Source organism: Onychostoma macrolepis, chromosome 05, assembly GCF_012432095.1.
Source record: "Onychostoma macrolepis isolate SWU-2019 chromosome 05, ASM1243209v1, whole genome shotgun sequence".
In the NCBI taxonomy this organism is placed as follows: Eukaryota; Metazoa; Chordata; class Actinopteri; order Cypriniformes; family Cyprinidae; genus Onychostoma; species Onychostoma macrolepis.
In genome coordinates this window covers 34,577,965-34,590,590 of record NC_081159.1, presented here as the reverse complement: position 1 = coordinate 34,590,590, position 12,626 = coordinate 34,577,965, and the positions used below count along the sequence as shown (strand labels likewise).

General features: G+C 36.6%; 2 protein-coding genes across 7 annotated transcripts in view; one reads left to right on the top strand and one right to left on the bottom strand.

The window, feature by feature from the left end:
• The window catches only part of smtnb (smoothelin b), a 70,438-nt gene extending 66,806 nt beyond the window's left edge, over positions 1-3,632 (top strand). For 2 of the 6 annotated variants that reach the window (XM_058777606.1, XM_058777599.1), the window contains one exon: positions 2,149-2,287. Coding sequence is in view for 4 of the 6 variants with exons in the window: in XM_058777598.1 (XP_058633581.1) it covers positions 2,149-2,311 (163 nt within the window). In the remaining 2 variants the exon portion in view is untranslated. Of the gene's footprint in view, positions 1-2,148 lie in introns of all 6 variants that reach the window. The other 4 variants (XM_058777598.1, XM_058777600.1, XM_058777603.1 and 1 more) reach the window with 4 other exon arrangements.
• Positions 3,633-6,008: 2,376 nt separating this feature from the next.
• Positions 6,009-12,141, bottom strand: selenom (selenoprotein M). Its single transcript, XM_058777608.1, has 5 exons — positions 11,940-12,141; positions 10,584-10,619; positions 10,395-10,429; positions 9,288-9,366; positions 6,009-6,726 (listed from the first exon to the last, which is right to left on the bottom strand). Exons 1-5 carry the CDS (start codon positions 12,036-12,038, stop codon positions 6,514-6,516), a joined length of 462 nt encoding a protein of 153 aa, XP_058633591.1. The 5' UTR covers positions 12,039-12,141; the 3' UTR covers positions 6,009-6,513.
• Between the last annotated feature and the right edge of the window lie 485 nt (positions 12,142-12,626).

Here is a 12,626-nt window from a genome sequence, read left to right as displayed (position 1 = left end):
TGTAAACACCCATTCAGCCATATTACAATATTGATTTTATTTCAATATATGGTGCAAACTTAAGGTGCACACTGTAATTTTTTACTCAAGATGACAGGAAGATTTAATAAAAGCTGTTTTATTTCACACAGAGAGGCTGCATCACAGGTAAGAAATATTATTATTACATGATGAGCCAATTACTACTCACCTACACCTGTGTGAACTGACTTCATACAACCACTGAAAAACACCAGCTGGTTAAAAGTCACTGCAAGAATTCAGGTTGAGAAAACATCATATATTAGCATATGCCACTTGGTTTGATATTTTCAGATATTTCAAGTGTTACTTAGTGCCAAATAAAAGTCAACATATTAGATCCAGTTATTGCACACCTGGACATTGAGCTTAAAAGGTAAGGCCTTTTGGTCTCACACGCGCACCATGACAGGTATTGGTCTTTATCAGCGTCCTGTTAGCAAGTTTCTGACAATTAGCATAACAAAATATTGTGCGTCTGCCAGCTAACCTGCTTTTGTCGGAGAGAAAGCGTATGAAACGACAGACTGAAGCAGTGAAGACGCTGATGCCCAAACATGGTCCTGCTCATAGAGATGTGAAATGAGCCCATCAAAGCCTGGCCTGCTCAGATACACTGCTTTAGCTACCAGTGTAAAGAGCACATTGGACACTAAACAGAAGCTTGTTCTTGGCACATGCTGAATGTTTGCTATCACAGCTTCTAGAGATCTCCCTTTTGTCTGTCTTAGAAGAGTAGCAATGGGTAAATTATTCAGAATTCAGTACAACTTAACCTCTGTCTACAGCATCTTCCATGCTGTCAGTTACTGCAAAATCATTTCTAATTTTGTTAAAACAAGTTAACAGTAATGCACTTACAGTGGAAGTCTATAGAGCCGTGCATTTTGGAGGGTTTAAAAACAGAAAAGTGCATTTATACCAAACTTTATCAAGGACCCTCACATCAGGCTTATCAAACTAAAACTATATATATATAAATTCATTACTTGAAATAAAGTTATTTTATTTCAGTAAATGTTTATTTCAGCTAGTTGAAGTAAAACTGAAACTCAAACATTTAATTTAATAAAAAACATTGACACATTTTAAAGAAAAAAATGACAAAACAATGTTAGTTACCTAAAATTTAAATAAAAACAGAATATATCAAATAAAATCAAATTCAAAATATTAAAAATTATATACATCAATGATACTGAAATAACTTGATGATCCGCTTGCATAATATCCGACCCCGCATTTTCAATATAATATTTCAAATAGGTCAATATTTTATGTAGGCCCATTGATACTATGCATGATTTTTATTTTATTTTTTATATGCACATTTGGTTTCTATTTTTGAGGATTAAAATATATTTTGTATATTTTAAAAATAATATACAAATTAAATTATAAATATAATTTTTATATTGTAAAAATAAGTACATTATAAAAACAACTTTTAAAAAAAAAGTTATTTTTAGTATTTCTATTTTTATGTATTTTAAGTATTTCCACCTTTAAATTTTTTAAACACCCCATTATGAAATGTCCTGGTGTAAATCATCCTGAAAATTTGGAACTGTACACAGTTCATAACCAATTTCATGATAACATATATACTGTTTTATGATTTTATTTCGGTGCAGTGCCTCATCTCAAGTTGTGTTGTTGGAGCATTACTGTAAACACAGTTTTTATTTTTACACTTATTTTTTTCACAAACAAATCGAAATGAATTTCTGTGGTAATCGACAGCATGCTGTCAATACATTTTCACTGTACTGCTTCAAAAGCAGCGAGATGGTCCTCACTGCAGAACACAAGATCCAGGGGGTGTGGTTGGATCTAGATCCAACTCCTCCCACCTTACATTTACCTAAACCTACCCATCTTCACCCCCTGGATGTGGATCCAACCCCACCCCGCCCCCTGGATCTTTGTTCTGTAGTGAGGGGCTACTGAAAGCAGCAGGAGCTGCTTTATTCTCTTGTACATAGTGAGTAAATTCTCTGTATCAAATGACAGTGCTGCACCCTGTTGGTTAGGCATATCAACTGCACAGAGTTAGTGTAGACAGCATATAAAGCATCATTTCGTTTGCATTGTTTAATCATTTTTCTGTGGTTGTCTTTTCATTAGGGCCTATGCTAACTGCATGCCCCTGCTGGAGGTGGAGGACATGATGATCATGGGTAAGAAGCCAGACTCCAAGTGTGTGTTCACTTATGTTCAGTCACTGGTGAACCATCTGCGCAAGCATGAGATGATGATGGCGCGGGCGAAGCAGACCACTGGCTTCTGATGCTCAACACGCTCCAACAACTCATGTTTTAAACTTTTTTTTTTTTTTCTTTCTTCTGATCCTGTTACATTTCAACAGTTAAAACTGTGTTTACTTTCCAGACAGATCCAGACAACTCCTCCTGTAACAGTTGTAAAAACTCATTAGGTTTTTTTTTTTACACTAGTTTGTTTAAACGAACAGTAGTTTGCTCCAAAAAAAAAAAAAGTTACCAAAAAATGAAAATTGCAAGAAGTTATATTTAGTGTAACTCCCAAGATGCCTCTTACTTGATTTCATGTGCTAAAAACGAAACATGATTTTATGTTGATTGCCCATATATATGGTTTTAAAAGCTTTTACGGTACTGTTGCTGTTAATGGAGCTCAGACCTGCATGCTTTCACAAGCTTACTTGAAGTTTTAGTTCTGTTTCAAAAAGAAATGAAGGTTATATGTTAATTTGTATGCGATATTGTTTATTTAAAAACGTTGCAAAAATATTAATCTCACTGCTTGTTATGGCTTCAGCTGTTGAGTGCAAGATGCAGCTCATGTTTTTCACTTAATTGAAAGTTTGGTTTTACACTGAACACAGAGCATTGGATTAGTTTCTCTCCAGATATCAGACGTCTGCCTCGTTCTTCTTAGCGAGAATTGAACATACACATTTTGAAGTGATATCAAATACACAAACATGCATGTACAGATGCACTTATCATCTGTCCTTATTTATGGATGAGTATACTTTGGATTTGTTGATATTCCTGAACTTCAGGTGGACGCAATGAAGTTCGTCCCAAAAAAAAAGCTTAAAGGGTCTGTTTTTGTGCATCTTTACAACATGGCTTTCAGCCAGTAACAAAGTGTAATTTAAACAGTGTATATATATATATGAGTAAGCCTAGTCTTGAGTCAATTTGAGAAGAATAATATTTTAGCAGTAAATTCACCTGAAAAGGTCAGTGATGTTTATATATTTGGTTCTAAAGATGGTTGTAGTTTTAATTGTTTTAATGACTGCGCATAATTTAATTTTGAGGACGAAACACAGCTACTGCAGCAGCCACGCCAGAGAGTGACTTTGCTTGGTACTTGAAGGTTGCACGAGTAGAGCTCATTAACATTCATTCACACTGAAAGGTGAACGTTAACATTATAATGTTTGTACACACTCATTCAAAAACTATTGTTCACTCAGTATTTCCATACACCATGGTTTTGTATTGTAATCATTAAAACCATAAATGACACCAAAAAATGTGTTTGCCATTTATTGCATTTTCTGAAATGGGAAATCAAAAAGATTTATAATCATAGTGAGCGCAACAAGACTTTACAATGAGCTAAATGACTCGAGATCACTTTATATAAATAAATGTAAATGTTTTATTGATGGTAAAAAAGAAAAGAAAAAAAAGGCAAGTTAAATTGAGTAAAACTCCCAAAAAGCATACTACTGTATGTGTATAAAATGATCTGTCTGTTTCTAGATCTATATAGGTAGATGGATAGATATTAGTGCTGTCAAATGATTAATCGCATCCAAAATAAGTTTGTTTACATAATGTGTGTGTACTGTGTATATTTATTATGTATATATAAATACACACACGCATGTATATATTAAATATGTATATATAACATTAATTATACAAATATAAATATGTAACTATTTTCAAAACATATCCTGTATGTGTGTTTTTACATTGTATATACACAGTACACACACATATTACATAAACTTTTATTTTGGATGTTTAGTTAATCGTTTGACAGCACTAATAGATAAATTTTTTTTATTAATTTTTTTTTTTTAAAGTCCAAATTATGATTAGATGAGCCACATTTGAAGTAATTGTCTTACTTACAGTGAGGAAAATAAATATTTGAACACCCTGCTATTTTGCAAGTTCTCCCACTTAGAAATCATGGAGGGTCTGAAATTATCATCGTAGGTGCATGTCCACTGTGAGAGACATAATCTAAAAAAAATCCAGAAATCACAATGTATGATTTTTAACTATTTATTTGTATGATACAGCTGCAAATAAGTATTTGAACACCTGTCTATCAGCTAGAATTCTGACCCTCAAAGACCTGTTAGTCTGCCTTTAAAATGTCCACCTCCACTCCATTTATTATCCTAAATTAGATGCACCTGTTTGAGGTCGTTAGCTGCATAAAGACACCTGTCCACCCCATACAATCAGTAAGAATCCAACTACTAACATGGCCAAGACCAAGAGCTGTCCAAAGACACTAGAGACAAAATTGTACACCTCCACAAGGCTGGAAAGGGCTACGGGAAATTGCCAAGCAGCTTGGTGAAAAAAGGTCCACTGTTGGAGCAATCATTAGAAAATGGAAGAAGCTAAACATGACTGTCAATCTCCCTCGGACTGGGGCTCCATGCAAGATCTCACCTCGTGGGGTCTCAATGATCCTAAGAAAGGTGAGAAATCAGCCCAGAACTACACGGGAGGAGCTGGTCAATGACCTGAAAAGAGCTGGGACCACCGTTTCCAAGGTTACTGTTGGTAATACACTAAGGCGTCATGGTTTGAAATCATGCATGGCACGGAAGGTTCCCCTGCTTAAACCAGCACATGTCCAGGCCCGACTTAAGTTTGCCAATGACCATTTGGATGATCCAGAGGAGTCATGGGAGAAAGTCATGTGGTCAGATGAGACCAAAATAGAACTTTTGGTCATAATTCCACTAAACGTGTTTGGAGGAAGAAGAATGATGAGTACCATCCAAGAACACCATCCCTACTGTGAAGCATGGGGTGGTAGCATCATCTTTGGGGTGTTTTTCTGCACATGGGACAGGCGACTGCACTGTATTAAGGAGAGGATGACAGGGGCCATGTATTGCGAGATTTTGGGGAACAACCTCCTTCCCTCAGTTAGAGCATTGAAGATGGGTCGAGGCTGGGTCTTCCAACATGACAATGACCGAAGCACACAGCCAGGATAACCAAGGAGTGGCTCTGTAAGAAGCATATCAAGGTTCTGGCGTGGCCGAGCCAGTCTCAGACCTAAACCCAATAGAGAATCTTTGGAGGGAGCTCAAAGCCAGAAACCTGACTGATCTAGAGAAGATCTGTGTGGAGGAGTGGGCCAAAATCCCTCCTGCAGTGTGTGCAAACCTGGTGAAAAACTACAGGAAACGTTTGACCTCTGTAATTGCAAACAAAGGCTACTGTACCAAATATTAACATTGATTTTCTCAGGTGTTCAAATACTTATTTGCAGCTGTATCATACAAATAAATAGTTAAAAATCATACATTGTGATTTCTGGATTTTTTTTAGATTATGTCTCTCACAGTGGACATGCACCTCGATGACAATTTCAGACCCTCCATGATTTCTAAGTGGGAGAACTTGCAAAATAGCAGGGTGTTCAAATACTTATTTTCCTCACTGTATGTGCATCTGACTACATCAGTTGAATTTTATATCTTGTGTGAAGTTGTTGCAATGTAAACCACATAAATAGCATGCAGTTAAGCTTCTGAACTATTTCACTGCTGTTATTATTATTAATAATGTCATTATTGAACATTGGTCTTATCAAATTGCTCTTGCTGCTGACTTATCTTGCAGTACCATGATTTCACAACTTTCAAGACTTTAAAAGATACATGAACTTCCAGGGCTTTATACTTTTTCATAATTTCTTTTGTATAATAATAAAAATGAAAAAAAAAAAAAAAACACTCATTTGCTGTGATGTTTAAGCCATTTATTTTCTCAGTGGTACCTTTATGCTCCCACAGTCTGTTTGGGGGCCTGATTTGTGCCCATGAGAACAGAGATCATCAGTCCGCAGCCAGTCTCAGGCTTTTATAGCTGTGGACATCATTAACGTCCCCTTTGGGCAGAAATAAGGTTCTGTACAGAACAGTGTGAGCAAACAACCGTTACAGTTCACTGCCACAAACATAAACTACTCGCACACATGTTAGCTCTCGCACTTGCACTGAATTTCTAAATGCATATTTTCCAATCAGAGTTTTAACACCGTAACACCACTCATAATCAAATCAAGTTGCTGAAGGTGTGTTGACAGTATAGGAAGTATTTTTAAACAATATTGTGGCCACATTAAACTCTGGAGAGAGCGCGTCTGGCTCAGTTTCAGTTCTCACGGTAATTGTAAATCAAGTAGGTCTCACACCACCGGTGTCCCACGCCATATCTCTTACATAAGGGGTTACAAATCTGTGTGCTGGGAATCAGCCTCTGATTGGTCAGTATCAGTCTTAGGGGGCGGGACGGTGGATTGGCCCTCAAAGGGACTGTCTTTCGCTGGAGCGAAGCGGAACTCCTCTGGCACTTGGTCTTCGGGATTCTCTTTTTTATAAAAGCCCACTGTTTCCAAGAGTTTGTTTATCTCAGTGCGAGTCATTTCAGATAATGGGATTCTCTGAAAGACAAACACACAGCTCCGTTTATAAGTAAAAGAAGAAAAAAAGAAATGCATAGGTTATAAGGACAAGTGCATCACATCAGTTCTTTACAAATGTTTAAAAAAATTCTATTAAAGCTACAGTACACTGTAACTTTTGTCCCATCTAGTGGTTAAAAATAAAACTGCATGCGTCTTGCGTTTTTGGTTGTGCTTTACCCTGCGCCTCTCTGTAGAAGAATGTGCTTCGAGGCACCAGTGATACAGGCAGGGCCGTAGCTAGTGGGGTGAAAGGTGGTGACAATTCCCCCACCGCCCAGGGGGCCCCACAAAATCCAGGAATTATACTATATAGGCCCATGTTCTGTGAATAATTCTAATATTTTGTATTAGAATATATACTGAGATATGAAAACCACAAAAAAGCATGCAATTGGGTTAAATAAATTTTCTAATATCTGCTCCTCTACCTAGGCCTGTCACGATAACAACTTTTTGTTGTGCGATATATTGCCCCAGAAATAATTGCGATAAGCGATATTATTGTCATTTTAAAGACCATTTTATGTCACTGAATATATAATCATAATGTAACAGCATAATAATGCAAGAAGGCCTACACACTTCCAAATGCCAACAAATGTTTAATTCTAAAGAATATTTAGATCATGGAAATTAAGTATCAAAATATTACATACCTTTAAAATCTTGAATAAATAGTAAATAATCATTTAACAATAAGTGCAAAGTAACAAGTAGAAAAAAAGAAAAATGCACAAAGAACTTGTATGGAGATTTTTCCATCTACAGACTTTTCCCTGACTCTTTTCTCTGTAAATTAAGGGTGCACACTATTGCTGAAAAACACAATCACCACTTAGCTGTCAGATATCTGTATGCACAAAGGCACAGATTCCTAAACAAGACCATATCTGCAGATGAAACTTTTTTTGTAGAAGCAGTTTTTAAATTTGAACTAGCAACTTGACTACACCACGTTATGTACGAGAAGCTGCAAAAGACACAGGCGCAAGTGGAATTTACAAAACATGGTGACATTAATTTTTAAGTAAATATAATGGGCGATATATTGCGTCACCAAAAATTATTGAGGTTATGTACATATACTGCGCGATGAGTCAATATATTGATTATTGCGACAGGTCTACCTCTACCCTCCCGAAAAATGGTTTAGTCTGATACGAAGTATCCTCAGAAGTCCCACCCCAGATTGTGAACAAGACAACCAATCAGAGTTGAGACGTCAGATGAAGTTAGCGATGTACATTAGTGATGGGAAGTTCGGATCATTTTACTGACTCGGACCTTTGAGTCTCGTTCAGCAAAATGAACGAATCTTTTTTCGAGTCATTTCGTTCATTTTAGCAAAATATAATTAAAATGTTACGTGCTACTTCCCTAACACATCTACTAGCTACTTATGCAAATGTTGATCACACTACAAACAGTACAAAACTAATGCTATAAGAAACAGAAAAGATTAATTAATTGTTTACCTGGGTCTTCTATTATTAGCTCACCTCACCTCTTATCTGACAAGTCTTCGGGTTTGAGTCGTTCGTTCATCACGTGACAGCCTCATAAGCTAAACCTATGCAGTCAGAATAAAACTGACCGTGCAGCCCAAATCGTAAGAGTTAGAGAGCTGAAACTTGGTCAGATGGTTGTAGTCTGGCTCACTACTCAGGCGCAAAGGCTTTAGGCATTAGGTTTAGTAAAAAACCTTTATATGCATTTATTTGTTAACTGTTTTGTTATTTTGTAAGAAACACCTATTAGGATATATGTGGGCCACCCATGCTTGTATATTGTACAGTATATGATATGTGTGTGTGGGGGGGCCCACATCAATATTTTTTCAGGGGGCCCCCAATCCTCTAGCTACGGCCCTGGATAGAGGACACCTATTTGGGACGTATTAAATAAATAACGGTTTTTGTTCTGTTTTGTTTCGTTTATATAACCGGTTTGTCGTTTTGAATGATCCATGGTAATTTTTTCTTGTTCTTTTGACAAAAAAACATGCACGCGATTTCCCGCGAAATCCGTCCCGACAGCTCTAAAATTAAAATCTTAATCATGTTATATGCATATTGCATTTAACGCGGGTGAAAGCGAGTCTGATAGACTTACAGTCTTTATAATGGCAACTTTCACAACTGTTTTATGAAGTTTAATATATAAATTGTGTGTCTGAAAGGGAAACTCCTACAAATGCATATGCCACAAAAATAACTCTGTCAATGCATTTTCAGTGATTTGTTTTTTTTAAAGTCTGACAGTAGTTTATTAATACAAAAAGAGTGTTTGCTCTGACGCCAACTGTTAGTAAATCAGGCTCCGAATGGTTAAAAACATATCAATGCAGCAGACATCATGTAAGTGGCAATTTCCAGAAAAGACTTCTGACACTTTTGTGAGGGTTGCAGACAGAATAAACTAAGTGCTTGTGGTTTTTCTACACTGGCGTAGAAATGGTAGTCTGAGGTTGCTAATGCTGGTTTAAAAGGATGTTGAAACTATAATTACAAATTGCTAAGCACTGACATTTTACTTACATCTAGTTCTTCATAGTAGTGGTTGAGAAGGACAAGTTCAGGGTCGGCCCCAGGAATGTGCTTCATCACCAGGTTGTGGCTGAACGGATGAACGTTAAGGATATTCTAAACACTTAAAGCTGCCTGACAGATATCAGAAATAAGGATCCTGAGAATTACACCTGTCTCTGTCTCAGCCTTAGATTCCGTTAAGTTATCAATGTATAGATTTGCATTCCAGCTAAACAAAGAAATGATCGAAAGGTGAAGGATGTGGATACACCACTGGATATCACATGACAATGACCTGAACAGCTGAAAGTTAATCTGTTTTAAAGCTGTAACCCTGTAAAGGTTTCGTTGTTTTTGATTGAATTACAGAACAGACTGTAGAAAGCATGGTAACCTTAGCTGAAGCTGGATGTTGTAGCTTGAGAACTATAAGAGCTGCAGCAAAGACACAGAATATAAGTCTGGAGGGAAGTGAAAAGTGAGAAGGGAGTGGAAACAGTGCGAGACAAAACATTGTAAAAAGATACATTTAAGAACAAAAGGTGCTTTTCTAGATATATATTATAGATTAAACATAAGTTGCCTTTACAACATTAAGGAGCCTTAACATTTTGAATATATGAATGCATAAATAATAAATAAACATGGATACTGATTAAATGGAAAATAATTAATAATTGCATAAAAAATTTATAATTATTCATTAATGCAGCACTTTGTTACAGTAAATGTCTTGACATTTCTAGTCCTCTAATGTAGTAATTACTAGTAATTCAAAATACGATGGAATAAATGATCAATTTATTAATCTGGAAAAAAAAAACAATTTACAGATTGACAAATGAGATTTAAAATTATGTCATGTTTTATTACGTAGATAAATGTATCATAAATAATTCTAAAAGCAACGTTTAAATTGCAATAAAAAAATAATCTGTCAATTGCTTAATCCAATTTTTATTGTTATATTTAACAGCACTTTTAAATATAAATTAAATTCATTTTTCAAAAATGTCAATTTGATGGTCAGTTTGTAAAGTGTTTTATTTTCATTTTTATCGACATTTTTGTTTTCCATAACTGATTGACTGGTCATCTGGTGATTTTAAAGGATACTAAAGAGGAATGTCCTGGGTCACAAAGGCCTTGACCTGTTATGAATTGAGAGGAGAAAGAAGTAAATAATACAACATAACCAGATGAGCTGATGTGAAGTTTCCAGTAATACTTTTCATTACCGTTGTTTGTCTAGAGCACATGAATATCACAGTGATGATATACAGTATGAAGTGAATGTAAGCTTACCTCCCTCAGCCTATTCAGCTGTCATCCACCACACGTCTGGTGAAAGTTGAGAAATAAGATATGTAGAAACAAATAAAGTACACTTCTAGTCACTAAGTGTTGCATAGATTTTGTTACACGACTGTTATTTAGGCTCTCTAATCTGATTAGCCGTCAGAGTTCCAAGAGCACTGGTATGTAGTACAACAGCACTGGGACTTCTCATTCATGATTTTGGTGGGTTAAAGAATGGTTTCTGCTTCACTGTGTCTGTTGGTGACATTCAAAACTTGATGCTCTGGCATACAAAGAAATACAAAGTAACTTTTCAGATCAACAGCACAATAATGTGTGTGATGCTGCTGTTGTCCAACACTTTAATAATGAAAGTTAATAGAGTAAGAGATTTTGAACAAACAATTGAGTGAATGATTCAATGACTCAAAGACAATCACTTGTCGCCACCTAATAGTGTAGGGCAGGGGTGGGCAAACTCTGCCCTTCCAGGCCACTTTCCTTCAGAGTTTAGCTCCAACCCTAATCAAACACACCTGAACCAGCTAATCGTTGTCTTCAAGACTACTAGAAGGCTACAGGCAAGTGAGTTTTATCAGGGTTGGATCAAATCTCTGCAGGAAAGTGGCCTGGAAGAGCCAAGTTTGCCCAGCACTGGTACAGGGTGTAATTTTCAGAAAGAGCCACTGGAAAATCTTTACCACAAAAAATACACAGACTAAATATCGGCCTCAAACGCAAAATGAAAAGAGTGAAAGTCTCTGTGCTGTTGGAGTATATATCAGCACTCAACCAATTAAATTCAAAGACCAGAACTGTTGTTTAATTGTTTTTCTAAGAATATGTCCTATTTTTGGGTATTCAATTGTTTTCTTAAAGATTTTCCTCAGGCTAGACCTGACTTTTATTTTGACGTGAATTTCACACAGACTTATATTTTGACATATAATGTTAACAAACGAATTCTGCACCAAAAGCTGGTTTCATTTCGGAACGTATCCTTCACTACACTTAAGCATTAATCCATACACAACTACTTAAGTTTATAAAGAGTAATTAGAAGCCTTAACTAAAAAGCTATTTGAGCCATTACCAATCTCTTATTGTTCAACACTGAGGCAGCGCAGATTTACAACTGCTATTTCCTGAACGTCTCCCTTACTCTAGGGATTAGCCTACACCTTCATCAAAAACATTGCGTTCAAATGTCGGAGCTTCGCCAATCCAAACAAACGCCTAGTCACACAAGCAGGTTACAGTAAGTGTTTTCAGGTAAATTCTGATGTTTGCAAGCCGAGTCTGAGTCTGATACCGACCGCATCACCCGTTGGAGATTGAAGCAGAATGAAGGGTTTCACTCACCTCCACTCTGGCTTTTGCGAGACCATTGAGTTTTTTCGTGTCCACTTCATATGATAAGATGACCGAGGGAAACAGGGCAGTGAAGATCAGCGTCCACATGCTGCCGGAGACGATGCTCGAGCTCAAGCTGCCTGCTCTCCACACTGACTCTGCCACGTCACGGCGCTCATATTTCGCTTTCTCTTTTTTTTCTTGCTGTTTTTGAAGGGAACAGCTATCGCTATCTAGAGGCAGAGAGAGAAATTCCCCATAAGTGTGAAATAGGTGTAAACGGGAGCACGGATTTAGTGATAACATGACAGAATTTCAGTGTTTGCTCTGGGTTTGTGTGACAGTAGCCTATTTCACATGCTGAAGATTTACCCGCACAGTAGGCTACATGTTTAACAGATTTAGAAAATATAGAATACAGTAATTAAAATATACAGTAGCCTTTTATGTTATAAAACATGCAGATGTTTTGGAGTACACCTGTTGCACGTTTAAGTCATATTCCGTTTGGTTTACAAACCTTGCAGCCAGGTTTTAAAGAAATTAACCCACAAATGGAAAATTGCTGAATATTTATACACCCTCAAGCCATCATAGATGTACAGTAGACGAACTTTTCCATGGGAACATCACTTATAATGGATCCTCTGCAGTGAATGGGTGCCGTCAGAATGAGAGTCCAAAACAGCTGATAAA